This window comes from Amphiura filiformis, chromosome 12 (assembly GCF_039555335.1).
Source record: "Amphiura filiformis chromosome 12, Afil_fr2py, whole genome shotgun sequence".
Classification (NCBI taxonomy): Eukaryota; Metazoa; Echinodermata; class Ophiuroidea; order Amphilepidida; family Amphiuridae; genus Amphiura; species Amphiura filiformis.
Window position 1 is genome coordinate 17,683,362 of NC_092639.1, and position 27,270 is coordinate 17,710,631.

At 35.8% G+C, this 27,270-nt stretch overlaps 1 protein-coding gene across 1 annotated transcript in view; it reads right to left on the reverse strand.

Annotated features, from left to right (window-relative positions):
* Window positions 1–22,165, reverse strand: part of LOC140165328 (uncharacterized) — a 30,188-nt gene extending 8,023 nt beyond the window's left edge. Inside the window, exons 1-7 of the mRNA XM_072188661.1 lie at window positions 22,054–22,165; window positions 20,998–21,120; window positions 18,866–19,102; window positions 15,082–15,381; window positions 8,826–8,920; window positions 7,526–7,624; window positions 5,914–6,015 (exon numbers count right to left, since the gene is read on the reverse strand). Of these exons, the coding sequence (XP_072044762.1) occupies window positions 5,914–6,015; window positions 7,526–7,624; window positions 8,826–8,920; window positions 15,082–15,381; window positions 18,866–19,102; window positions 20,998–21,120; window positions 22,054–22,111 (1,014 nt within the window). The 5' untranslated portion in view covers window positions 22,112–22,165. The remainder of the gene's footprint in view (window positions 1–5,913; window positions 6,016–7,525; window positions 7,625–8,825; window positions 8,921–15,081; window positions 15,382–18,865; window positions 19,103–20,997; window positions 21,121–22,053) is intronic.
* Between the last annotated feature and the right edge of the window lie 5,105 nt (window positions 22,166–27,270).

Consider the following 27,270-nt stretch of genomic DNA (forward strand, 5'->3'; position numbering starts at 1 on the left):
ACCAAATTAACCTCATATTTGGCCATTTTAGCCCCCAAAGTGCAAATTTATACACGCTTCGCACAAATTGATTCCACTTTTGTACCATAAACTTGTTCTGTCACCAAAAGGTGCTGGATTTACTATACTTTAAGAAATTTTTTCCAACCCCCCCAATGTCAAAAAGAAATCTACGCCCACTGGATCCAGTTGGTTGGAAATGATTGGTTGATGCATTTAGGTCACTGAGGTTAGTGTCACATGTCAAGTGACATCGCTGGGAAGTGAGATTTCTTCAACTCACAAAAGTGACATTGTTTTTGCATAATAATAGTAAGATTAAACAAAATTTCAAACTCAGCGGATACTACATGATGTTATTGTGCAGTACTTTGGGCCTTACAAAACAGTACTTTAAAGGACCATTGAAAGAAAAACATATTTGGTATTAAAATAAAGCTAATAACACGAGAGGTGCTCGCGCCGCGCCGTAACCGGCACATCATCAGGAATTTATGTGTTGCGGTCAATCTTGGCGATATCCCCTTCGTCATCGTCACTATCATATCATAATCATAATTAGTTTTATGTAATGGTTTCATACATGTCATGTATAGGGCCTAAATAAAGTCATTGGAATCATATCTTGGTCATGTTGACCGGGGGTTGAATTTATGAATAAGTAAAATAAGATCTGCATGCTTGATGATGATAAAAAATAACAATTGATCGTCCCCCGCCCACTTCCTTTTGCAGGGCATTGCCATTGAGGGATTCTGAAATTTTCTTGCTATTTTCTTTATTTAAGGGGAAAAGTTAATAATATTGTCAATTGATTAGATTTGCTTCTGTCCAGTTAGCATTTCAATTTACAGGATTTGTTTTAAGGCAGCTGTGTACTCTCAGACATGCATGTAGTAAAAGTGCAATAACTTTGTAATTATTCGCGCAAGACATATAAAAGTATACATTTTTAAAAAGGCAAGACATCAATGAATCTTAATATAGATATAGATTTGGTGTAAAATCAACAGTTATGAAGAAAATCACAAAAAAGTGAGTTTTTGGCAATATTTGTTTGGTACATCATAACAAAAATACACTCTTTCCAAAATATTTTATTTTGTTTTTATCTCAATCTTGAGGCTCCATTCCAAAAACGGTTTATTTAGTTTTTTGATATTGGCCTTATTTTTTGAGATATTGACCATATGTGAGTGGACGCGGCGAATCAGCCGTAAACTCGGCAAATTGTATTCTGAGTAAAAGTGTAAAATGTATGTGAAGGTCGTATTCATAGGTGTATCAATTCGTCAAACGCTGTTTAAATCAATCAATAATACTACTGCTGAAGAGGATAATAAGCTTCTACCTATTTCTATAGAATAGTTCTTGTCTTTGTTTGCTTTGGCTAAATCCTGTTTAAGTGGTAGATAACAAAGCATTGTATTTTGTCTAGGTATGTATAATCACCAATGAACAATGAGAGGATATTTCTGAACCTCGTTGACTTGGGGATGATTTGAAATGACCGCCAATTATGACTGTTGGATATTTATTACCAGAAATGTAGAAAAAGAGACACACGTAGAACCGATAAAAAATACAATTTTGTCGAAGGAACATAGTTCAACAAATCATAACCCCGCTTTTGGATATCGTTTGAAGTCAAATGATATACCATTTTAAAGCTTATGGTATATATTTTCTAAACACGAAATAAAACTAAATTGACGGGGCCGACTTTTACGGCTGATTCGCGCGTCAGTCACATATAAGGCATCAAAATGAACTTTTAAAATTCACAAACGCCTATTTGCACAAAATGATGCCTAAAATCGGAAATAGACCAAAATATAAAAAAATGGGAAAACCGTTTTCGAAGTCGGTCATGCTTCTTACGATGATCATATTTGCTTACATATAGATGCTGTATTTATTGAGTTATCGTGTACCTAAATCGTCATTTTACCGAGAAAATGAACATTGAAATAATGGCAGTTGAAGTTTAAAGTGGTCACATTTTGCACTTTCATCGAATCTCACAGGAGAATGCGGCAGTTTTCGTTTTTCTACCTTACATTACATGAACATCGCGTAAATCCACGGCCCCTTGAGAAGTTTGAGCGAAATCCATTCATAGCTTGATATTTAAATCGGGGAAAGAACTTGAAAAACCCCACATTTTATCAGCTAAAACGGAGCGGTTTGACCACTAGGTTTTTGTGAAATCAGTGTGGAATCAGCGTTAACAAATTGCGCGATACGCAACGCGATGCGTTGTTGCGCGCGTGTACCCTGCTGGTACAACAAAGATTTTCTTTCCTTTTCAATTTCAAACACGAGTGGAATAGTGAAATAAAATCATTAAAATATTGCAGTTGGAGTTTACAAATATGGATTTTCATTTGTTGTATTTATAAAAAACATAACAAAGTACAAACATATCAAAAAAACTCAATTTCGCGAAAGAAACAATGTCTAGAGTACACAGCCGCGTTAAATCATCCTCTCAGACAACCATCAAATAACAAGAGCCTCGATCCTATCATCTTCCTCTACAAGTTACATGTCCGGGAATAATATAAAATGATCGATTTGCATTGTACAAAAAATAATAAATGATAAATAAAAATGCCCTCCACTTCCTCTTGTGGACAATCAACTGGTATTTTGACCTTAAAATATATAAGTCCCGGCAAAAAGGCCAACACAACACAAAACAAGTAACCACAATGACGTCATCAGGGAAAGCGCTCAATTTTCTATTTTTGATAAACGATGCACGATGTAGCGTCGGAAGGGGGTAAATCAAGTACTTTGATTTCATTGTATTTTATTTCTAAAATAGTTAGTTCTTCAATTGTTTTAGATATTGATTCTATATTTTAAGGGCTTTATTTTGATACCAAATAATATTTTCTTTCAATGGTCCCTTTAAAACAACATATCGTCAGCCTGCTACGCTAAATGCCTAAGTCATTCTTACATGTTTCTCATTTGCAATTTTGATTTTCTGAGTAATAAGGGGCTGTGCAATAATTATGAGCCCCCCCGGGGGGTAAAATTTCCAAACGGCTCGCCAAAAATCGCTTGCCCCCCCCTCACGGCTTGCCAAAAATCGCTTGCCCCCCCCCTCTCAGCCTGCCAAATTTAAAAATTCTTTGCCCCCCCCCCTTGCGCATGTCAAATTTTTGGGATCCCAATTTACAAACCTTAAATGGTCTACATACCTGTTGCGAGCGCAGCGAGCAGGAAAATTTGCATATTTAAGCGTTTCCGTACTGTCTTCCTAAGCCTTTTTAGAGCGTTTTATTAAAAAGGCGCCCCATGAATGTGTGCCAAAAATCGCTTGCCCCCCTCTCGGCTTACCAAAAATTGCTTGCCCCCCCTTTTGGCTCGCCAAAATTTCTTGCCCCCCCAATTTTACCCTCCCCAGGGCTCATAATTATTGCACAGCCCCTAAACCCATAATCTATCAAATTTCCAGCAGCGTTTTTCATTAACTTGTGGAATACATCTCTTTTGATGTATTCCACAAGTTTCAAAAGAGAGCTCTCAGAATAATCTCAAACAGTTCTTATTTGAGTCATACAAAACCATTATTTGAAAAGTATAACGCATTGAACATTTTTGAGATGTATGACAAAGAAGTGGGTATTTTTATGTACAAGTATAAGAACACCCTTACCATAAATGAAGGCCTTCAGTTAGCTGTTTGAAAGCCTTCACTGAACAGGTAATTTAGCCTTCAGATAGCAGCTGTTATCTAGCATGTACTAAGCCTTCAAAATGATGAATTATGTAAATAAGGTACACTAAGTGACAGCCTTCACTAGCTGTTCAATAACAGCTATCAATGGCTTTTCAGTAACAGCCTCCACTAGCTGTTCGATGATTATAGCCTTCATTTAGCATGTACTAAGCCTTCAAAATGATGAATTATGTAAATTAGGTACAGCTAGTGCAATAAGAGCTATCACTAGTTGTTCAGTAACAGCCTTCACTAGCAGTTTCATGATTATAGCCTTCATTTAGCATGTACTAAGTCGGCAAAATGAAAAATTATGTAAATTAGGTACAGCTAGTGCAAGCCTTCACAAGCTGTTTCTAACCAATCTACATCATCATATTATTTTTAAGCTTACCTTTACCTTGTACATGCATGTACATCCATACCTGGCCTTGCACAGGATTACAATTAGCTCCATGGATCACATATATTGTAACAGTCCAAGTATATATAAGTTACAGTCCAATAGTGAAATCCAAAATATAAATAAAGTTGAAAACTTCAAAGAAACAAGGAGTCCACATTTATCTCTGCATTAGCAGAATTCAAAATGGCAGGTAGAAATATATCCCATCATGCACCTGAAGCAGTTTAAAAAGTATAGCTGTTCAAAAATGTGAAGGCTAAATTATAGCTGTTCAAAATGTGAAGGCTGAGTATAGCTGTTCAAAAATGTGAAGGCTAAGTTATAGCTGTCCCAAGCATGTAATAATTAAGCTATACTGGCTGTTCAAACTTAAACTGCTAAGTAACAGCCTAGAGAAGGCTTAATTAGCTTTTCAATTTGGTAAGGGCAGTTTACTTCCACAATCATTTAATCATGTATTCACTGATTTAGAAAGCGTCCATAACTATGATACAAGATATAAAACAAATTACCGACCTGAAATTCACAAAATGAAAACTGTCCTCACCACAGGACCAAAGATTTGGAATAATTACCTGAATTCGTTAAAACAGCTGTCAGTGTAAATTCTTTCAAAAAAATTATTTCATCTCTCCTTCAGAAAAAATGAAAAATGATACCAGTTTAAATTAATCTAATTAAAAGTATTAGTAATACATTCATTTTTATTACTTTGTCACTTCAATATTTGCAGGGTTTTTCTTCCTCTTCTAATTTGGGCTCTTTGACGCTGGTGGCTCTGGGGCCATTTGCCTTCTTGTGAGGTACATGGCCTACCTGTCCGAACCAACTGGCGTTCCGGAGTTCGGATTTGAATGAGTTAATTGATCAAATGTCTGTAATGTAAATGTAGGGGAGCGTGGCCGAGTGGTTAACTTGAAGGCGTTGGACTGTGAATCCAAGGGTCACAGGTTCAAATCCGAGGTCCGCCTTAGCTCGGCTGGCTCTTTGTGTCCTTGAGCAAAGGCACTTCACTCTACTTGCTTAGTGCTTCGGAGGGCACTTTAAGCCGTCGGTCCCGCGTACATGTATTTCTCACATTAATGCAGTGTGCACGTAAAGAATGTCACAGGCTATTCGAAAAGAGCAGGGGATCATCCCGGTACTGTTGACTGTACTTCAAAAATACACTAATCTACTCTAGGTTCCAGAGTAAACATAAGTACAGCTTGTCTGTACGCAGTGCGCTAATACTCATACATATGAGGCCAGCACTAATAAGGAAGAAGAAGAAGATTCTTTTCTCATATATTTATATTTTTGCTTTGTGTTTGTGTTTGTGTTTGTGTTTGTGTGTGTGTTCAATGCCACCGCTCTTGTCATGTCTTGTTTGTATGTCTGTTTGGTTTTTGATTGTTTAATTTAATTGTCAGGTGGTGCAACGGTTTCTCAGGCTTTTGCTTTTAGTTGCACCTCCTCTATCTTGGTTTTTTTTAAAATAAAGTTGTTGGTGTTATTATGTATGTGATTTTTGATGGAAATAAATTGAATATGAATATGAATAACTTTTTATTTTTCAGGAAATTGGACCGTTTTAATTTTTACGATTATTACACTAAAAAATCAGAACAAATCTGATTAATTTGGAACGGTTGGCAGGTTTGTTTTAGGGCACACACTTATCGATCACCCCTGGTAGTGCAATGTATCATTTATTGAATGATACATGACCTATATTCCTCAGATGAAATGACAAAGATCTACTAACAGGTGTTATATAATAAATAATCCTTACCTTATCCTCTGGAAAACGATGTACTCCTTCGGTGAGAAGAAGCGTCTTGCAGAGTTTTGGTAAGGCTAAGAAAGCTACCTTGTGTAGAATGGTGCAGCCCATCTATTCAGAAAATAATTACATGTTGTTAAGGTGACACAACAATACAATACAAAACAAAATTTAAATATCTTATTTTACTGCTTCATTTTTAACAGACCATAGATTGAACATACAATTGATTTTCTGATGTGGAAAATATGACCAATTCAGGAAGAAAATTGTGTTTTTTGTATTGGGGCTGCTATATACACACACAGACATTTTTTATTAACTCATGATGTATATTGATCATTTTTAATTTATAGGCATGTAGCTAGGCCTATATAAATAAAATAAAATACTACTTGAAAATTATTATTAGGGGGTAGTCTTGTTGATCCCTTTACAATTTTTTGGCTTATAATAGGCAAAAAAATGAATATTCATAACATCATGTATTGATATAGAATGGCATGCACAGTTGGGTGCAACACTTAAACTAGTTACATGTAATGTTGGGACTTTATTGACTCACCCAGTAATGAAAACAAAATAATTTTCACCTATTATAAGCTGAAAAATCTTTAGCCCCCCCCCCCCCCCTTTAACATATATTCACAGGGCACGGTGGCTCAGTGGTTACGACCTTGGACTCATAATCTGAGAGCTTGCTCGACGTGCATGGGTTCGATTCCCCATCCCACCACCGTGTTGCGCCCTTGGGCAAGGCGCTTTGCCTCGCTTGCCTCACCCCACCCAGGTGCAATGGGAAACTGTTAGAGGTAGTCACAGTCGTTGTACTGATGGACCCTGTGCCACTTGTAGGCTGCAAACGTGGTTCCAACTTATTCTAATGACAGCAGAATAAATGTAAAGCGCTTTGAGGCTGTTTACGGCATAAAGCACTATATAAATATCTACATTTATTTTTTTATTTAATATGGCTATGTACTCTAAGCATTGTTTCTTTCAAGGAATTGAACTTTCTTGATATGCATGCACTTTGTAATGCTTTTTATAAATACATTTTTTGATGAATTTTATTTTAATGTTTCACTCATCTTTGCAATTAAAATTGACCTTTGTTGAACTAGCGGGGCATAATCGACTCTCATCTGCATGCTTGGCGCAACCTAATGGAAGCACTGATCTCACAAGAACATTGTGGTCGATTGGCTCTATTTTAGCTGATACAATGTGTTTTTTTCCCAAGTTCCATTTTAATATCAATTTATTAATGGATTTTGATCAAACTTCTCATGAAGGGGCTGTGGAGTTACTCGATGTTCATGTAAGGTGCGCTTCGATCAAAGTTCAAAATGTGACCACTTTTAACTTCAACAGCAATTATTTCCATGTTCATTTTCTCTGTGAAATGACTATTAAGATACACGCTAACTCAATAAACACAGCATTTATAGGTCTTGGGAAAATATATAGTAAGCTCATGGTCTCCAGTTCACCACAGGGACCAATAGATTCCACCAGATCCCTCATGAGCAGTAACTATTTGTATACTATATATTTAAAGGTCCAAACAAAATCATGAGATGTCTACATCAGAACAGCTAATAGTAGCTCCGCAACTCACCTCATCAGTTTTATTTACATCAGCACCGTGATCTATGAGGTACTCCACCCACTTCGTCTTATTCCGTTCACATGCCCAATGTAGAAATGGCTTCCCACCCTGAAATATACAAAACAATGATGGCTTTTAATAAATTATTCATAAAATACATTGTATATCATAGTTGGATTAAGCATAACAAGTTAGTTCTCCGACCAAAAGTTTCACATGTTTGCTTGAGGGGTTTTTCCTCTACAACATCTTGGTGATTATGAAATTGTAAACAAAGAATTTTCTAGATTGCGTGAAAGGGACTTCCCAGCTCACACCGAAACAATTTAAAATGCCAATTAACCAAAATGAATGAACAAATTAAAATACTATAAGACCTAATGAACTGAAACCTTGGACATTTGGAGTTTGTTGTGGATGATTGCATGGGTGCGTTCCTGGGAGATACCCAGCTTGGTAATGTAATGATCTCCTACTTATCAATCTGCCATGACGAGGTCAAGAATCTTGGCAATCAAGCATAGTTGAACTAGCAGAGCGGTAATGAAGAGCTCCAACATGTTGCCGCCTATTTTCATCCTTGATTGTAACACTGTTCTTGAGGAATCACATTATTACTTTATATTACATGTTCTATTATCGTCACAATCCACAATCGCACACTGTGATTTGTTAAGCACATCACATGAGAGCCCTTTATTCGGCAATAATGGGTCAAGTGCCATAACACATTCTTCACATAGCATTACACTTGGTTAAAGCCATGTTATAACATTTCCATAAAAAAATAAATTAGTATTTCTTTTCCATAAAATGTTAGCTTTTACTGTCAGATATGATCCCTTTTAATTTTGAGCCGGACAACTGAGGCAAAGCAAAGAAAACTACCATGCAGTCGCCAATGCGTGTCACTCCTTCAGTTGTGCTACTGCACAGGCCTTTGATGTGTGTGTATGCACTGTGATGTAAACATCGTGTTTGACTAATATTTTCATAATAATAATAAAACGACGGTTCCTGCGTTTTATTCGAAATCGTGAATTTTGACAAAACTACAGCACCTAAAGTCTTGATTTTTGCAGGGGATGTTAGTTTGATAAAGTATATTACAATCGTGTAAAAAAACAGAATTTTGAAATAACATGAGGGTGTTCTCCTCAGCAAATGTTATAATATGGCTTTAAGCATACAAGATTTTAGCATGTATACACTCCATCTTGAAGCGCCTCACCAATTATTTATGTTTTAACATAAAATGTGGGTTTTTTTCTTAGGTGCTCACAACAAAATATGAGACATGCAAACTTACCACAGCAGAGTTGACTAGATCCTTGCTTGGCATATCTTCTTTGTCTCTCGGTTCACGGGTCAAAATGCTCAACAGCAACTGCACACGATCTTGAGCTTTTATAGAAAAGAGTTTAAGTTTAAAAGGAATTTATTAAAATGACTGAAAAGTATCATATAGCAGAAAAGAGTTTAAGTTTGAAAGGAAATTATTGAAATGACCGAAAAGTATCATTGTTTGATACAATATAATGAATTATGAACCTCCTAATTATCAATGATACCACACATGGCAGCTATAAATGATCGATCATAGTATTAAATCTTGTTGAAATTACTTAAGGTGGGTTTAGATGGGTTAAATATGCCCAGGTTCTTGTGAGATTTATTTGTGTTTTTGTGATATAAAGTGATGAAACATTAAAGCTATCATTTGACACAAAAAAGTGAAAAAGGTTGATTCATGCTAGTTTGACTGATTGGTTGAGCGATTGAATACATGATTAATGGATTGGAATGATTAATAGATTGGATTCATTATCTCATTGGACAATTGGTTGATTGGTTGATTAATTGACCTTATTGAGTAATATGCTTTTATATTGATGATTGGATAGTTGATTGATTGATTAACCCATTGACTAATTGATTGAATAATTGAGTATTTCATTGATTGATTGAAGAAATTATTGCTTGATTAATGATTGATTACTTGATAGATTGATAAACTGATTGGGTAATTGGTTGATTGTCTTGAGACAGCAGGAAAAACATACAACGCAATAATTAAACTCCACAAACCGCATTGTACCACGATCATGAGGACCATTTAATACGTGCAAAATATTTATAACAATTCCACATTTTCATAAGACTATATTGAAATTATTAACAATCGATTTCATATAAATTAATACAAATATATAAATTGAAATCAATAATTGGAGCAAGCATTTTAAATTATTTATCTCCATATAAATAAATAAATACAAGAATTATTGGAAAAATGTGTACAAGTCAACCATACAGGACACAAAAGTTGACTTCTGAATCACATTTGTGAGTGGACACTACGAATGAGTCGTAAACTCGGCAAATTGTATTCTGAGATACAGTGCAAAATGTGCCGCAAGTCGTATTCATAGCTAGGTGTCTCAATTAGGCGCGACATGTCTCTCATTTGATAGCGTTTAAACCAATCAATAATCCTATTGCTGAAGAGGGTAATAATCTTCTACATATAAAATCATTAAATAGCTCTAGTCTTTGTTTGCTTTGGCTAAATCCTGTTCAAGTGGTGCGTTACAATTGCATTGTGTTTTAACAATGAGAGGACATTCCTGCACCTTGTTGACTCGGGGATGATTTGAAATGACCGCCAATTATGACTTTATTACCAGCAAAGTGGAAAAAGAGACACATATAGAACCGTAAAGGGTACAATTTTGTTGAAGGAGCAGAGTTCAACAAACCATAACCCCGCTTCTTGATATCGTTTGAAGTCAAATGATATACTATTTTAAAGCTTATGATATATACCGTATTTCGTCAAATAAACGCCCCTGGGGGTGTTACATTTTCCCAAGGGGGGCGTTTATTAGAGGTCATTTTTAGCACGACAATTCCCGTTAAAATCATTAGGTAAGCTTAAAAGTCACGCTAAAATGACGAACTATGAACTTTTGACACTGACTTTTGGTTCACTTCCGGGTTTCTGATGCAGATTTTCGCCATTTATTGCTGCTATTACCGACCATGTGAGCAACTTGGTAAGCTTACTACACAAGATAGCATGGAAATATCGGAATTTTTGAAACATCTTGGTTGAAAAAAAAAGTGGTGGGGGCGTTTATTTGAGGGGGGGCGACTATTTGACGAAATACAGTGTTTTATAAACACTAAATAAAACAAAATTGACTAGTTTACGGCTGATTCGTAGTGTCCAGTCACATTTAACCAAATTTCCTCTTTAGCAAAACGGATACATCTTTGGATGAAACAGAGGATTGGATTGGAAACAACATTTTATACTCGCAATTAAGGGATCTAAAATGAGCGTTTATTGCGTTTCGATAGTATTTTTTGTGGGACATGAGAGCACCTCAGACCTATCGAATTTCATTCTGAATACGAAGCATGTCTTTCTGATATCAAATCATTTTCATTTTTGAAAATCACAATATAATACAAATTTTATGACAAATTATAAAAATGTGATATTTTTCAAATTTTGATATATAACAGTCCTCGAAGTAAATTATATAAATCTAATGATATATTCTTAAAGTGTATGTAGCAGGGAGGAAAAGCCGACGGTCAATTGAAATTTTGACCTTTCATATTGAAGATATGGATTTTTTCCCAAAAAGACCTAATTTGTTTTGGTGTTTTGGGAAAAAAATCCATATCTTCAATCTGAAAGGTCAAAATTTTCAATTGATCGTCGGCTTTTCATCCCACCTACATACACTTTAAGTATAAATCATCAGATTTATAAAGTTTACTTCAAGTACTGTTAAATATAAAAATATCAATTTTTAATGATTTGCCATAAAATGTGTATTACATTCTTAATTTCAAAAATTCAAAATTATTTGATATCAGAATGACATTCTTCGTATTCAGAATGCAATTCGATATGTCTGATGTGCTCTAATGTCCCAAAATAAATACTGTCTAAACGTTCATACCCCTTCCCTTAAATAATTAGAAATCTCCAAACGAAGAAAAAATGCCAGCAATTAAATTTTTGTATCCAACAAGAGCCAGCAGTTATGTATACACTATTAATGATATATAGATATTATTAAAACCACCGATATTTATAGTCAATTAACTAAAGATACTCCAAACAAGCAATTATTAGCTACATAAAGCATTCAATCACACTCTGTAAAACGCAGTAGAAAGTGGAGACAATCTACTGACGAGATTCTTCAGGTTTTGAAGAAACTCCATACCAAGCCTTTATTTTCGAAGCATTGAAGAAAAGCCTGTTTTACTTAAATTATATTTACCTTCATTTAAATATTTATGACACTTTCATCAAAACAAATATTCAAACGATGATAATGTGTAGTAATATAATAAACGTGAAATTTTAGTATTTTAAGAGTTTTTGTATATTTTAGATGTCCTATGACTTTTGTTTGCTGTGTAGAGGCTGAATTGCACATGCGTACTCTGACCATTGAGGCCAGTGACCCGTCAGTGATAGTCATGGGCAAATTGATATCGACATTTTTCTTACTGCTGATTGGTTATACACATTTTGGACTCTTCGATTAATGTAGGTATTAGGGGTGTTTGAGGTTAATACGGTGTACCATTAGGGACATGCACACTTAAACATTAACCAATGATCCTAAAGAGCCGTGTATAGTCGTGCGATATGTCAAACTTTTCCTCTAATCATCAGATATAGTCACTTTTTTCTACTTTGTGCATTTAAAGCCTTAATGTACAATCTTTTTAAATTTTTAGATTTTTCTTTTTTTCTTCTAAAATGATAATATGCAATCATTATGAAAGTTCCCAATACATTTGGACGCGCAAAACATTGGGAATTTGCAAAGAAACAACATCATAAACTTCACCTCTATCACTCGAAACATCTCGCACGATTTTGATTAGGACAGCGAGTGCGGCCTCAGAGTTAGTCTCCCACGCTGCCAGTTTGGTTACGTTCCTCCACATGTGGAGGGGCGTAACTCAAGCTAGTTTTGTAGGAGACTACGGTTTATGATCGTGGCCGACATAAAGTCATAATCTAAAATTATGACTTTATGTCGGACCAACAGAAAATCGTCCCGTTTTACTACAAATAGGACGAATTTGACAGTTTGCTCATAGATTTAAATTAGAACATGTGTAAGTATTACAAACATGCCAAAAAATCGGTTTTGAAAAAAATAAAGGTAAATTCTGAAAAAAGATCGTACATTATGACTTTAACCCTCTATCTTGTTAACCAAATTATGCACCACAGAGTCGTGCGATATGTTAAACTTTTCCTCTGGTCATAAGGAACAAAAAAGTCAGCGTCGCATATCTGTAGGATCATTGGTTAATGAGATATAGTCACTTTTTTTCTACTTTGTGCATTTAACCCTCTATCTTGTTAACCAAATATACCACAGAGTTGTGCGATATGTCAAACTTTTCCTCTGGTCATAAGGAACAAAAAAGTCAGTGGTCGCATATCTGTAGGATCATTGGTTAATGAGATATAGTCACTTTTTTCTACTTTGTGTCAGTGATGCCAACGCCGCGCCTTAGGCGCACAATTGGGCTACTTGGCAATCACTTGCCGCTACTCAAAAAAGCATGCTGCTACTTGTCTAAAATTGGGCTACTTTTGCCAGTCTCAAGCCGATTTATACAGGTTTTGAGTCTTTGAAGCTCCAAATTGAAATTACAATGGGTTTTGTGACCATTTATTGATCGGTCAGTAACTTCCCAATAAGTACCGGAAGTTTCAAAGTCAAGTGCTTTTCCGCCCAATTGGGTGTTTTGCGTTCTAAATTCGGGTAAATCCGCCCAAATATCCTTTTTCGAAGCTTAAAAAATTGGGCTTCTTGATAATCCTTTACCGCGGCCTGGCGAGTCAATGCGCCGCGCCTTGACACTGAAAAGTTTTGGCAACACTGCTTTGTGCATTTAACCCTCTATCTTGTTAACCAAATATACCACAGAATTGTGCGATATGTCAAACTTTTCCTCTGGTCATAAGAAACAAAAAGTCAGTGGTCGCATATCTGTAGGATCATTGGTTAATGAGATATAGTCACTTTTTTCTACTTTGTGCATTTAACCCTCTATCTTGTTAACCAATTATACCACAGAGTCGTGCGATATGTCAAACTTTTCCTCTGGTCATAAGGAACAAAAAAGTCAGTGGTCGCATATCTGTAGGATCATTGGTTAATGAGATATAGTAACTTTTTTCTAATTTTTGCATTTTACCCTCTATCTTGTTAACCAAATATACCACAGAGTCGTGCGATATGTCAAACTTTTCCTCTGGTCATAAGGAACAAAAATGTCAGTGGTCGCGCATCTGTATGATCATTGGTTTATGAGATATAGTTACTTTTTTGTACTTTATGCACTTAACCCTCTATCTTTTTAACCAAATATCCCCGAGTCGTGCGATATGTCAAACTTTACCTCTGGTACATGAAGACGGCCCGATTGGCGCGAGGTTCATATTGGTGCGTATGCACCAAATATGTATCTTGTTAGAGTATCTTTGACAATATTTAGTTAACTGAGTTACCCTTCCCACTATTGGGAGGGTGGTGGGATTTTTTGGTCCATCATGATCGCAGAGACATTTGTAAGTGCATCACTAAGAGAACTATGGCCATAACAAAGGAATGAAAATATAAAACGGAAAACCTGATTGGATGCACACCACTAAAGGGACAGCTGACTGATGGGCAGGAAAGATGAGCTTGTTGCTATAACAACATAACAACAACCCCTAAACTAAAACTGAATTGACTGGTGACCAAAAACTTTTAAGTGTGCTTGAGATGACTCAAGTGGGAATGAGAAGATAAGCCTCTGCACTTAGATGCACATGACAGCCCATGCTCGCCTGCTGCTGAGACAATCTGGTTTTTAAAAGATTTACAACTTTAAAAAATGGAATTATTTGAATAATTGGTTCATTAATTGATTGCTTGACAGGTTAATGCGGCTGTGCACTCTAGACATTGTTTCTTTCGAGAAATTAAGCTTTTTTGACATACTTTGTGATGTATTTATTTTATAAATACAAGCAAAGCAAATCCAGATTTGTAAACCCCAACAGCATTTTTTATGAATTTCACTATTTCGCTTGTGTTCGTAATTCAAAACAAAACAAAATCTTTGTTGAACCAGAGGGTTACATGTACACGAGCAACAACCCATCATGTTACGTAATCATGCACTTTGTTAACACGAACAAGACATACTGGCTTGTAATCTATCAGAACTGAAAATGAAGCTATGGCCGTGTTTAACGTGTGACTTGTTCATAGGGGTAAAGTAGTACCAGAGCCCTCAAAACACTCTTGGATAAACATACCAGATGGTCCTCTCCTTTCGGTGAACATTTAGTCACACTTCAACATGACATTGACTGGGAGGGTTTTTAACACAACATTGACTGAAAGGCTGTACCAGTAGTTTGAGAGATTCACGGACTGACACAGGGGCACAAAGAGTATGTAGCCATAAGGTCTCCCTGATTAAAATTTGATAAATAAATACCTGCTTATTTAGCTTACCTGGAGAAGGTCCTGGTTGCACAATTTTGGGAAGGTTTATAGGTTCCTCTCCATCAACACAAACTTGAAAAATACCATTGCTAGTTAGCCATTCTGCATTATTTCTGGCATCCTTCAGAAGCACAGCTTTGCTGCTTGATGGTATTTGAAATGACAGCTTCACACACCCATTATTGATACCTGTTAAGTTGGTGTACTTAACCATGTTTCCACAGTTTTCTGAGAGAATTTGTCTGTATGCTTCAACATCTATATTTAGAAAATGCTCAATATCACCTGCTACTTTGAGCTGAACAGCTCCTGCATGCAAAGAACAATATAGTGATGAAATTAAAAAGTGATCATTAACAACTTCTTTCTGTGCAATAGGCCTGATGCAGGTGCGTAGCTGGGGGGGGTAAAGGAGGGATGAGGGTCATTCAAAAAGTTCCACCTCCTTTGTCATGTCTCTATTATCTTATGTGCCAGAATATCAAAATTAATCATGCCTATACTCTTAAATCTTAGCTACAAAATTTGATGAAAATGTTATTTTTGGTTGTTTAGATATGTTAGTTAAAGCAAATGCGAATTTGGTAACAGTTTAGTAAGCATGATCATACTGTTGCTTTGGATAAAACATGCATAAAAAATGTTTTTAAGATACAGTTGTCCAACTGCTTACTCAGGATAAATATTTTGTTCCTATTTGAGCTCCCAGACATGCATCTGGACTTCAAAACAAAATAAGATGAGATGAGAAAACATTGAAGGGTTCAACAGACACACATAATAATGTTAGTGACATTGGACAGATTTGGGCTAAACCACATCTTACTATAAATAGGGGAATGTTGTATGTATCTATCTATCTATATATGTGTATAAAGGCTCCGTCAGTTTTGATCCAAATGTCGCCAAATTCATACGAGAGATCGAGGAATATACCGAGACAGTAATGCAAAAATTTGGTTGAAAACGGGCAAGAATTGGCTGCAAAAAGAGGGAAAATATGGGTAAAAACAGGGTTTTTGTTATAAAAATCGGTTGCCAGACTACGCGTCACTGCAGCTGGCGTAAACGGCGCAGAGCCACATGACTTGCGAGCCAGAGACCAGTGGACATGATAATACGAAAAGAAGGAAATATAAAAGGACAAAAAGGTACATGGACGGGTCACGGGATACGGGGTGAACACGGCCGCAGACACGATACGAGAGGACGTAATAAATACGGGAAAAAGATGTGTGTTGTATAAACAACATGAAGCGGTACTATAAAGAAAAATTTAATTAAATTGAGGACAAAAAAGGTACAAGTAATAACGGGTTAAAGTAACTAAATGAAACGGGAACGAAACAAAGGAAAGAAACTAATCAGGAAATTTTATAAAAAAGGAAGCTAAAATAATGAGAACAGAATTAAATAAAAAACATGGAAACGGAAAATCACAAGCTAAGCAGAAGAAACTAAAAAAGAAAATGTAAGAAGAGACAGATTTAGATAAATAAAATGTACCTTTTCAATTATTCTACCTGTTCAGAAATTCTTCCTGTTATAGTGAACGCCCCCATTTACTCATCTAGCGGGTATTCCGCTAGTTAAGGGTAATTCGTAATTACGTTCTTAGTTTTTCTAATGGATGCATCATGACATGGAAATATGATAAACAGTTTGTTAAGGGATCCAAAATGGCGTTTATTGCGTTTCGACAGTATTTTTTGTGGGACATGAGAGCACCTCAGACCTATCGAATTGCATTCTGAATACGAAGCATGTCTTTCTGATATCAAATAATTTTAATTTTTTTAAATCACAATATAATACAAATTTTATGACAAATTATAAAAATTTGATATTTTTCAAATTTTGATATATAACAGTCCTCGAAGTAAATTATATAAATCTAATGATATATTCTTAAAGTGTATGTAGCAGGGAGGAAAAGCCGACGGTCAATTGAAAATTTTGACCTTTCATATTGAAGATATGGATTTTTTTTCCAAAAAGACCTAATTTTTTTTGGTGTTTTGGGAAAAAAATCCATATCTTCAATCTGAAAAGGTCAAAATTTTCAATTGATCGTCGGGCTTTTCATCCCACCTACATACACTTTAAGTATAAATCATCAGATTTATAAAGTTTAGTTCAAGTACTGTTAAATATCAAAAATATCAATTTTTAATGATTTGCCATAAAATGTGTATTAAATTGCGAATTTCAAAAAATCCAAATTATTTGATATCAGAATGACATTCTTCGTATTCAGAATGCAATTCGATATGTGACTGGACGCGGCGAATCAGCAGTAAAGTCGGCCCGGTCAATTTTGTTTTATTTCGTGTTTAGAAAATATACCATAAGCTTTAAAATGGTATATCATTTGACTTCAAACGATATCCAAAAGCGGGGTTATGATTTGTTGAACTCTGTTCCTTCGACAAAATTGTATTTTTTATCGGTTCTACATGTGTCTCTTTTTCTACATTTCTGGTAATAAATATCCAACAGTCATAATTGGCAGTCATTTCAAATCATCCCCAAGTCAACGAGGTTCAGAAATATGCTCTCATTGTTCATTGTTGATTATACATACCTAGACAAAATACAATGCTTTGTTATCTACCACTTGAACAGGATTTAGCCAAAGCAAACAAAGACAAGAACTATTCTATAGAAATAGGTAGAAGCTTATTACCCTCTTCAGCAGTAGTATTATTGATTGATTTAAACAGCGTTTGATAAGATACTTGTCCCAGCGAATTGATACACCTATGAATCGACCTTCACATACATTTTACACTTTAACTCAGAATACAATTTGCCGAGTTCACGGCTGATTCGCCGCGTCCACTCACATATGTCTGATGTGCTCTAATATCCCAAAATAAATACTGTCCAAACGTTCATACCCCAGCCCTTAATAACCTTGTATAATGTATATACTTACAAAATACAAAAACCGTACATATGACTTATTTTAACTTAAGGAAAAGGGTCAATGTGAAGGACATTTTGAACATGTATAGGTTTTGTTGCACAAAAGACACAATGCCCAATAAAACTATACTATATGCAAGCATTATATGTTCATTAAATTATTTGAACAAATTTTAAAAATAAAGCAGTTTTATCAATTTTATCATAGGTTTTGTTATGCAAAAGACACAGTACCCAGTAAAATTATACTATATGCAAGCATTAGATATTGATTAAATTATTAAAAATAAAACAATTTTATCATTTTTAGAAATAAAGCTGTAATGCATTAGATGTAAGATGTAGGTGACCATTTAATCAAAATTAGCCTTTCTTTTCACACCGTTTCTGACGTACCAAATTTGTATTCGCTCTAACCAATTATAGGTTAATAAATGCACACCAGTTATTTGGAGGGCATTATGAAAAATCTAAATATTTTGCCTTTGGAATCGAGGAATATCCCGAGGAGCGCAGCCAGGAGGGATATTCCGAGGTCCAAAGCAAAATGTTTAGATTTTTCACAATGCCTGATATAGAACTGATGCAAAGTTATAAACCACATTCATAACCGTTAATTTTAACTCATCAGAGTGCATAGTTCATTGTATTTTCCAAATACAGTAGACCCCTTTTTTTCTCCGTGGTGCGGTTCTCGAGGGACAGTGGTTTTCAGAGTGGGCCACCATAGCTAAAAATTTATAGCTGTTAGATCAGATCATCAGAGGGAATACATGGATGATAAATTAAAAGGGTCTACTAAAGTAGACTACATTCTTTCACAAAAGAAGTTAATATTTAACTTGTGGCCTTCCAATCTTCTCACCTCTTAGTTCAAGTGGTTCATAAACGCAAACTGGGTGTTCTGCTGTCATGCGTTCAACCATGAAGTCTAAGGTTTCTTTGTATATTTTCTTGTTTCTGGCACAAAATACAAGAAACTGCAGGAACCATGTATTATTCACACTCAAAAGTTTGTTGTCCTGTAAGCAATCCAAAAGGTGTTCATTTGTCTTTATGCCATTTACTTGATCTCTAGAAATTCCAAATCCAGTATCAGTATCTGTGGAATAGATGACAAATGTAAGCAAGATATGCCATGATCTGGTTCAATACGGCCAAATGCGGCAATTGTAAATTTGTAATACAGGCTAAAATAAGAAGCAAATAAAAATGCCTTTAAAAAAGAAATTGGGCGCCCAATGGGAGCTTTGATATGATATGCTGAAATGTAACTGTTTGGATGAATTTTTCTTCTTTAAAACAACTGTAACATTAGCAAAGTAATCAATATAGATTAGGAAATGTACATGTAAAGCATATCTATTGCAGTAGGACAGGTGTAAAATCATACAGCATAGGATGCAACAAGATGATTGGTTTCAAGTAAAAAGAAATAAAGCTCAGGTTACCATTTCGGTTAATATTGTCAGGCAATGATATAACATGTTGGGGGGGGGTTGTTGGAGCAGAATTATTCTATTCAGAATATAACTTTGCATATTTAATTCTTATGGATTGATTTCCAAACAGGCCCTTTATTTTATATCTTATGATTGACTGCATTGGTAAAGACAAGAATAAACAAGAATAAACAATCTGAACTAGTTAGTGTTATTTAGTACTGATATCGAAAAAAAGGAAACAAAATATATTTTCCAGTGCAATATGTACATATTCAAATTCATTTTTTGTCAACCATCCTGAGTGGTGGAATGAGGAGTGTAAGGCGCTTCAAACACCCGAGTCTCGCCTTGAGTATAATCAGGCATGGAACACCTACACCTCTATTTCCCAAAAGGCTATATCCTCCTATAAAATACAGGTGCGAGAAAAGATGACTACTGAACTGAAAACAGGGTCAAAGAGCTGGTGGTGGACAGCACGTAGACTAGCTGGGAAGAAATCTATCCTGCCACTACGAATTGCACTAGCCATATATAGCAGTCTCCTCAGCAGCAGCTCTCTCCAATGTTTGGGTGGAGGGAACGGAACCAAACTAGCTGCTGTGTTGTTTTAATGTCAGATATTGTATAAATTTCATATGTTGCTATTTTTTAACACATTATGATTGATCCAAAAAATGCCAAAATCTAATTTTTAACGAATTTGAAGCTCTGGTTTAGCAAAAAATCACTGAACGTTATTTTAATCATTTCTTGCATCTAAATGTGTTAAATTTTTTTTTTAAAGCGCAGTGATTTATAGTGCGCTACGCACAGGCACAACGCATAGATGTTGATCCACAAGCCTCAGCACACTTTATAGGTTGTCGCTGACATCATTCCATAAACAGCATTTCAGGGACTTTGCTGCTTCAAGAGCGCACATCCTAGACATTCCACAAATAACCTTCGCAACCAGGATCAGCTCCCCGAGTTTCGTATGGGTTACAACGAGACAAATCAGCAGTGAGTTCCTTGTCTAGGGGAATTTCAAGCTAACTCAATTTTTCCACGAGAGCGTACTTAACTAGGCACCGCCAGGGTTCGAACCCGCAACCTCTCGCACCATAGTCGAATGCCTTATCGATTGTGCTAACTTGACTGTTTTGACTATCTATGTATATTTTATCCACAGACAGATCATTTACCAACCAGGCAAAGTCCTTGTGCTTTGTATGCTGTGAATTCTTGCATATTCATAAGGGCCAATCATTCTATTGTACATATGTAACAAATCACATGCATGCCATTTGTGCGTATCACTGTGTTGTATTTGATGTTTACAGCTCTAAGGTCCCCATACGTATGCATGAAAGATGTCAAGACTGTGTGTTGAAAAAATTTGTAGTACACTGTAACATCAGGCGCAGAATGGGGGTAGCATTTTTGTGAGTGTGCTTCATGAAACAATTGGCCCTCATTAACAGATGATGCTGGACTTTCCCATTTGGTGAATAGTCTGTATATTTTATGGTCTGTGATTTTATCACTTTTAAAACATCACATTACTCACCCTTGCGCAAAAGTATTTTGATGTGAAAGAGCTGCTGATCAGTTAAATATCTTGCTAAACACCACAGCACTCTTTCATTGAAGTGTACATGTGGGTAACTTGCTTTTACTTCTTTATTTCTAGCTGGAAATGATTCAAAAGAGAACACATCCGGTATCAAAGACGGAATATATTTAACAATAGATGAAACCTCATAACATGAGAACAGGCAGCAGAAAATAGAAAGATTTTTAAATCAACACATTTTAGGTTAACAAGTTTGAATCCTATGATATATTTTGTAAGCAGAGAGAGGGGAGAGGGAGAGAGCGAGAAAGAGGGAGAGAAAGAGCATCTAGAAATTTCCTTGTGAATCTTTAGCTTGAGCTTGAGCAGTGGATGAGAAGTTAATTCTATATTCTGTATGCTTCCTGGAAAATATCTGATGCTGCCTGATGCATTAATAGAGTATGTAGGATATCAGTATGATGGCAACTTTGCTCACTTCTGGTAATTTTTACCGGCGTGATCTCTGCTGTTACGTAACAAAATGTTGAAAATAAGATGACAAATAGCGTGTTTATACTGAGCACCTCGCATTACCGCGCTTTCACATTCACCTGCATTTTAATCCTGTCACCTTCATCGGGTTGTTTCTACTGCGCTGTAAATGCAGGGTAACAATTCACTACCCACATATAGTCCAGCAAATAGTTTTTGTGACCTTTCAAGGTCAGATTTTGAATGTTCACACTACATTATAATAGGCTAACTTCCGGTGTCACCCGCAAAATCGTCACCCGAACTGTTTCTACTGCGAGCGTTACCGCGTATTCACCACTATTAACCACCTCAATAGGTGGTTGACGGATTCACTCGCATTACCGCGCATTCACCTTCACCCAATCTGTTTCTGCTGGGGCTGTTACCGCGTATTCCTCGCATCACCCCAAATTTGCTCGAATTCACCCGCAACCGTCTGCTCAGTAGAAACATGCTAAAAGACAGTATTTTGGAAAACACTCAAAAATGGAATATGCACTCTGATGCTTTGATTCATTGTGTTTATGTTCTTACCTGGTACTGGTTCTACAGCTTCTTTGGGTCTAGAAGGCGAGGTTTCGGGATGCACCATTATGTTAATAATGTTGGCCTTTTGTCCTGCTGTGGTGATGATATTTTCATTTCCAACAGCCTGTATGAATAAAGTGTTATCAGGTCTGTTATTTCAATTTTGTTTTTAGCTTTTTTTACTGCAGGGTTGGGAAGCTATATTGGCATATATAAAATAAGATAAGATAAGATAAGATAAGATAAGATAAGATAAGATAAGATAAGATAAGATAAGATAAGATAAGATAAGATAAGATAAGATAAGATAAGATAAGATAAGATAAGATAAGATAACGTAACAGGTATTTGGGTAGTGCTTTACCAAGAAGCTGAACAAGGCAAATACAAATAATCAGAAGTATGGAAATAATGCCCTATTCCACCAAGTACTTTCCCCAGGGAATGTGGAGATATGATGAGACTTGTAATCCTAAATCTTCAGACTAATGACATCTAAATACTTCCCTGACCCATTTCTACCATTGCCAAGGGTAAGGAAATTACATGTTACAAAGTGCTGACATCCCACCCCTGGGGTGCACTAACCAGTTAATCCCTAAATAATCCCAGCCTACAATTCCCACAAGTGCCCCACATTTGCACTGGGGGATAGGGGAAGTCTTGTTCATTCTGGTTCATCCCCATTCATTCTGGTTCATCCCAGTTCATCTTGGTTCATCCTGAGCTATCCAGATTCATCCCTGTTCATCCTGGAACTTGAATAGTGCATACTGTTGGTCAATGCCTACCAACCTCCAAGTCCAAGGGCATGTTCACACTATGCCTGTTTGCCCTGAGCCCGGGTTGATAATAAGTGTGAAACCTCAAAAAAATTGATCAATTAAACCTGGGTCTGACCCGGTCAATTGTAGTGTGAACAGAAATTCACTGTTTGACCCACATTACTAGAACTTCTAAAAGTAAAAACAACCATTATCACTCCCTTTCTATCATTTCTATCTGCACTGGGAAAAGAATGATTCAGTTCTTTGGCAATAAAATCAATAAACATCCATTCCTGAGATAAGAAAGTTATTTTCATAAAAACATGTGAGTTTTTAACCCAAAACTAGATAAGATTACATTTATAAGTGGAATCAGAAAATAAAATAAACTAGAATTACGCAGTTTGTAATTAAGGTGGCCCCCACACAAAGGTGTAATAACATTGAAGGTTATATGCAAATAAGTTCATTTATATTCAGAAATATGCAAATAACACAACACAAAACTATACAGCACATCAGGCCACCATATCCAATCACTGTCATAGTTTGAAGTTGATCGGTTATTGCGTTTGAGCTGCAGATTGGATTAATGAATTTGTTTCCGCCCGGACAGGCAGGCAGCCAGGCAGCCAAACAAACAACCAGACAGGCAACCATCTGGTTGATAACATAAGCCCCACATATGTGTGGGGGCCAAAAATTAGCATAATTAGGCCACGAGCCTGTTATATACCAGTAATAGTCAATGACAGAATATATGGTCATAAGCAAGATTAGACCAACCAATTGCATTATGTACACACCCCTGATCTTTTAATTGGTAGAATTCAGTCTAAACTATTATTAACATCAATTAATTGTTTCTATTTATGAATAAGATACTAAGGTATATATTTCAGCAAAAAAAACAAAAAACAAAAAACAAAGTTCTTAATTAACTGCTTAATTAGCACTTAATTTCTTAACGAGGCGCTCATATTAGCCTGTAATGTGTAACAACCGAGCTCATGTAGCCTCGCTTATTTTCAATTTTCTAAGAGAATTTGAAGATAATTCCTAACAAATAGGGTATCACAGAAAAGCTAAGACTCTAAGCAATGTCCCAAAGGCAATGATTAAGTTATGCAAGGATCTATTTTTTGTGAATGACGTTTTTGTTGTTGAGTAATGTTATGTAATGGTTTCCAAAGAAAGTGAATGAAAGTTTGTTAAACTCAACCCTGGATGTGAAAAGTGGGAAAAATTCAGCTAAAACCATATCCTATGAAATGAACAAATGATATAGGTCAAAATAAACATCTCTAGGATGACAAAAAAATGGACCAGGAGTTCAAAGGAGATGATTTTCATGATCTGTCCACTTCTCAAGATTGACTACAACAGTGATTACAAGCTAAGTTTCTGCTTAAATTAACTCTGGTAGCAGCAGTATAATTAAATTGTTGTTCTTAACACTTTAACATATTAATGAACATGTAAGTGGCAGTACGTACTGAAAAAACAAAGTAGATAGCTCTTTCCAATTTTTTTTGACACCATTTTTTACCAGATCAGTCCATTTTCCAAGATGTTTGTTCAGAGATATTTAACAATGGACCAATAGACAAAGCATGTAATGCCCTTTGATTTCTATAGTTAACATGGTTAACATGTATAGTATTATAGGCCTACGTTATATTTCATCAGATTTCTTATGTTAAATGCTGTCATTATGATTTTCTTAAATGACATTTAAGTTTCAATATCAATTCTAAGGTTTCATGTTAGCAAAAACATAGATTTTTCAATATAGATATAGATGGAAAAGCTAAAATTGCAGTGCGCTTCTTAGTGCATCTGCACACAAGGTCACACTTGCACAATAGGCATACACAAAAGAATTTGGTCATTTCTTTTAAGTGCTTACATACACACAAGCAGTGTGTGCTATTTCTTGTTACTTCTGGTTGTTACACATTTGGTAGGTCTGATCCAGACAGGGTCTAATTCTGCATAAAACCGGCAAGCGTTATTTCTATAGATCTGCTGCGCATTCAAATTGCATTGTATTGCATCGTAATTTCATTTGTGTCTATGCTAATTATGTTTATACAACATGAACTCACGTGTTTTCAAGCAAATTCGCCGATAATAGGTGATCAAAAGCGATCGGAATGTTACAAAAGTACAGATCGCATTCAGCTTACTTCATATGAGATGATCTGCGGAAAAATACGGCATAATTTGTCTTGGTGTTTGCGGAATGCCATGCAGTAAAATATTTTAATATTAAAATATGTTGCGGCAATTCATGATTGACAACTAACAATCGGCGTGTCCTTCGTATCCTCCACTGTCAATTTCTTATCCACTCACTAATCCTCACAAAAGCTTTGTGTTGATTACGTAATGTGTGGAGGCAAATTGCAATAAGTACAATGAAATAATGAGTAGGGCGGGCTCCGAGGCGGGTTTCTTCTTCATCTTACGTAACAGTATTGTTCTCCAAAAAACCCAGAAGCTTGTCGTTTGGAGCTCTAGCTGAAATACAGCAAGATAATGTAAGATAGTAAATGTAAACCTGTATTTTAGCTAGAGTATCTCGAGCTAGTCTGATCTTGCCTGCATAGCTTAGCCAAAATAATCAACCCGGGTCGATTTTCTTCATGAGAGTGGCTATAGTGTGAACACAAATGTTTTCAACCCGGGACCTGGGTACAACCTGGATTAACTCAGGTCCCAGGTAAATAATTTATATGTGAACATGACCCAAGTGTCCCTTTATGGATAACTTTTCATAATACTGAATGTCATTTAACGATGCTAACTGGAGTAAAATATCACTGTGAATAGAATTTTTAGCAGACAATAATGCTTTATCACACTCTTTCTTTCCTTGCCATTCATGTAGGATTGTAGGGTGCATGGACATCTTTTTTCATGTGCAATGTATGCAGTGAGATTTAATGATACATTGTACATAATTATGATTTGTTTTGTCTATTTCCATATCATTGTTTCTCATTTTAAGAACCAAAATTTAGTACCCATAAATATAAAGATTCACACTTACAGTTGCACATGCACCCTCATTGGAGTTTTCATATTCATTCTCATTCCGTACAATAGCTATAAGAGATTAAAAACATTAAAGAGACAGAATTAAAGTAGGAAATACTATAGAGATACATTGTACACATACCCTGGCCATGATTATTTGAGGTAGATTTTTACAAACTCTACAATTAATATGACCAATATGAAACAGTTGAATTTTATTTCAGTACATTATCTACCTTCCAACTGGTTGCTTGGAAATCAAGGTGATTGGTGACCTTGCCAAAAGCATGGGGTAACACTTACCTCCATTGCTACTCTTGGCTGTTGCAGCATTGACAAGCGCCACAGCTTGGGACGTAAACTGCTTGGCTGAATTAGCCACTGTACATGCTTGTTTAACAGGTGACTTGCTCTTGTCATCTGATGGATCCATTCTACCCAAAGGTCAATCTCAATAGCAACAGCACCTGTAAAAATAGGAATGGTGGTCAAAAATAGGTCATCACAATGGGTAATGAGCACCACAAATAGTGCAGCTATGACCAATAGTCTAGTTGCAAACTATTGTTTTATCAGATTAGAGGATTTTACCAGTTAAAGTGTTTTTCTTTGCTGATTATTTTTTTATGGGGCTGCAGAATTGTTACCTCAGGGGAAATTCAAGATTTAAAGGTCAAAGTTTAAACAAGGGTTAAAATTCAAAACTGCTCAAATGTTGATTAAAAAAACCCATACCAAAACGCTCCTCTAATCATAAGGATTCAGAAAATGTTTACTTCGACCTACCTATGACTTATCGTTCTGGAGTTATAAGCCAAAAGGTCAAAGGTATCAATTTGAAGATCCACAGGGCTAAAATTTTGATGAAAATGGTCTCAAATTGTTAGCTTGAACTACCTGTAATGACTCCTTACCGATGTAAACGTTCAGGGAACTACACTGGCTATGTTGCCTATAAGTAAGGAGTCATTCTAGGTGGTCCAAACTATTCTCTATTAGAGCTAGCTGTTACACAGAAACTGAAGAACAATCTAAGACCATTTTCATCAACATTGTTTTCTGTTTTAACCCCTGTGGAGTTCACTACCTTTGACCTTTTTGCTAATAACTCCACAACAATCAGCATTTTCTGAATCCTTCATAACAGCTTAGTTAGGACAATACTTTTCAAGTATTAGCCCCATGTCATGGAACTTAATGGTATATGGCAACTCAATTCATTACATTGATTTCCGGATTCAGTGATTAAAATTTCCACATTTCCACATATATAGATACAATACAATACAATACAACTGAAATTTATATAGCGCCTAAAACCAAACAATTGTACTAAGGCGCTGATAAACACTTAAACCAAATAAAATTACAGTCCATAGGCAACATTAAACAAATGGCATTTCAAGAGTCTTTT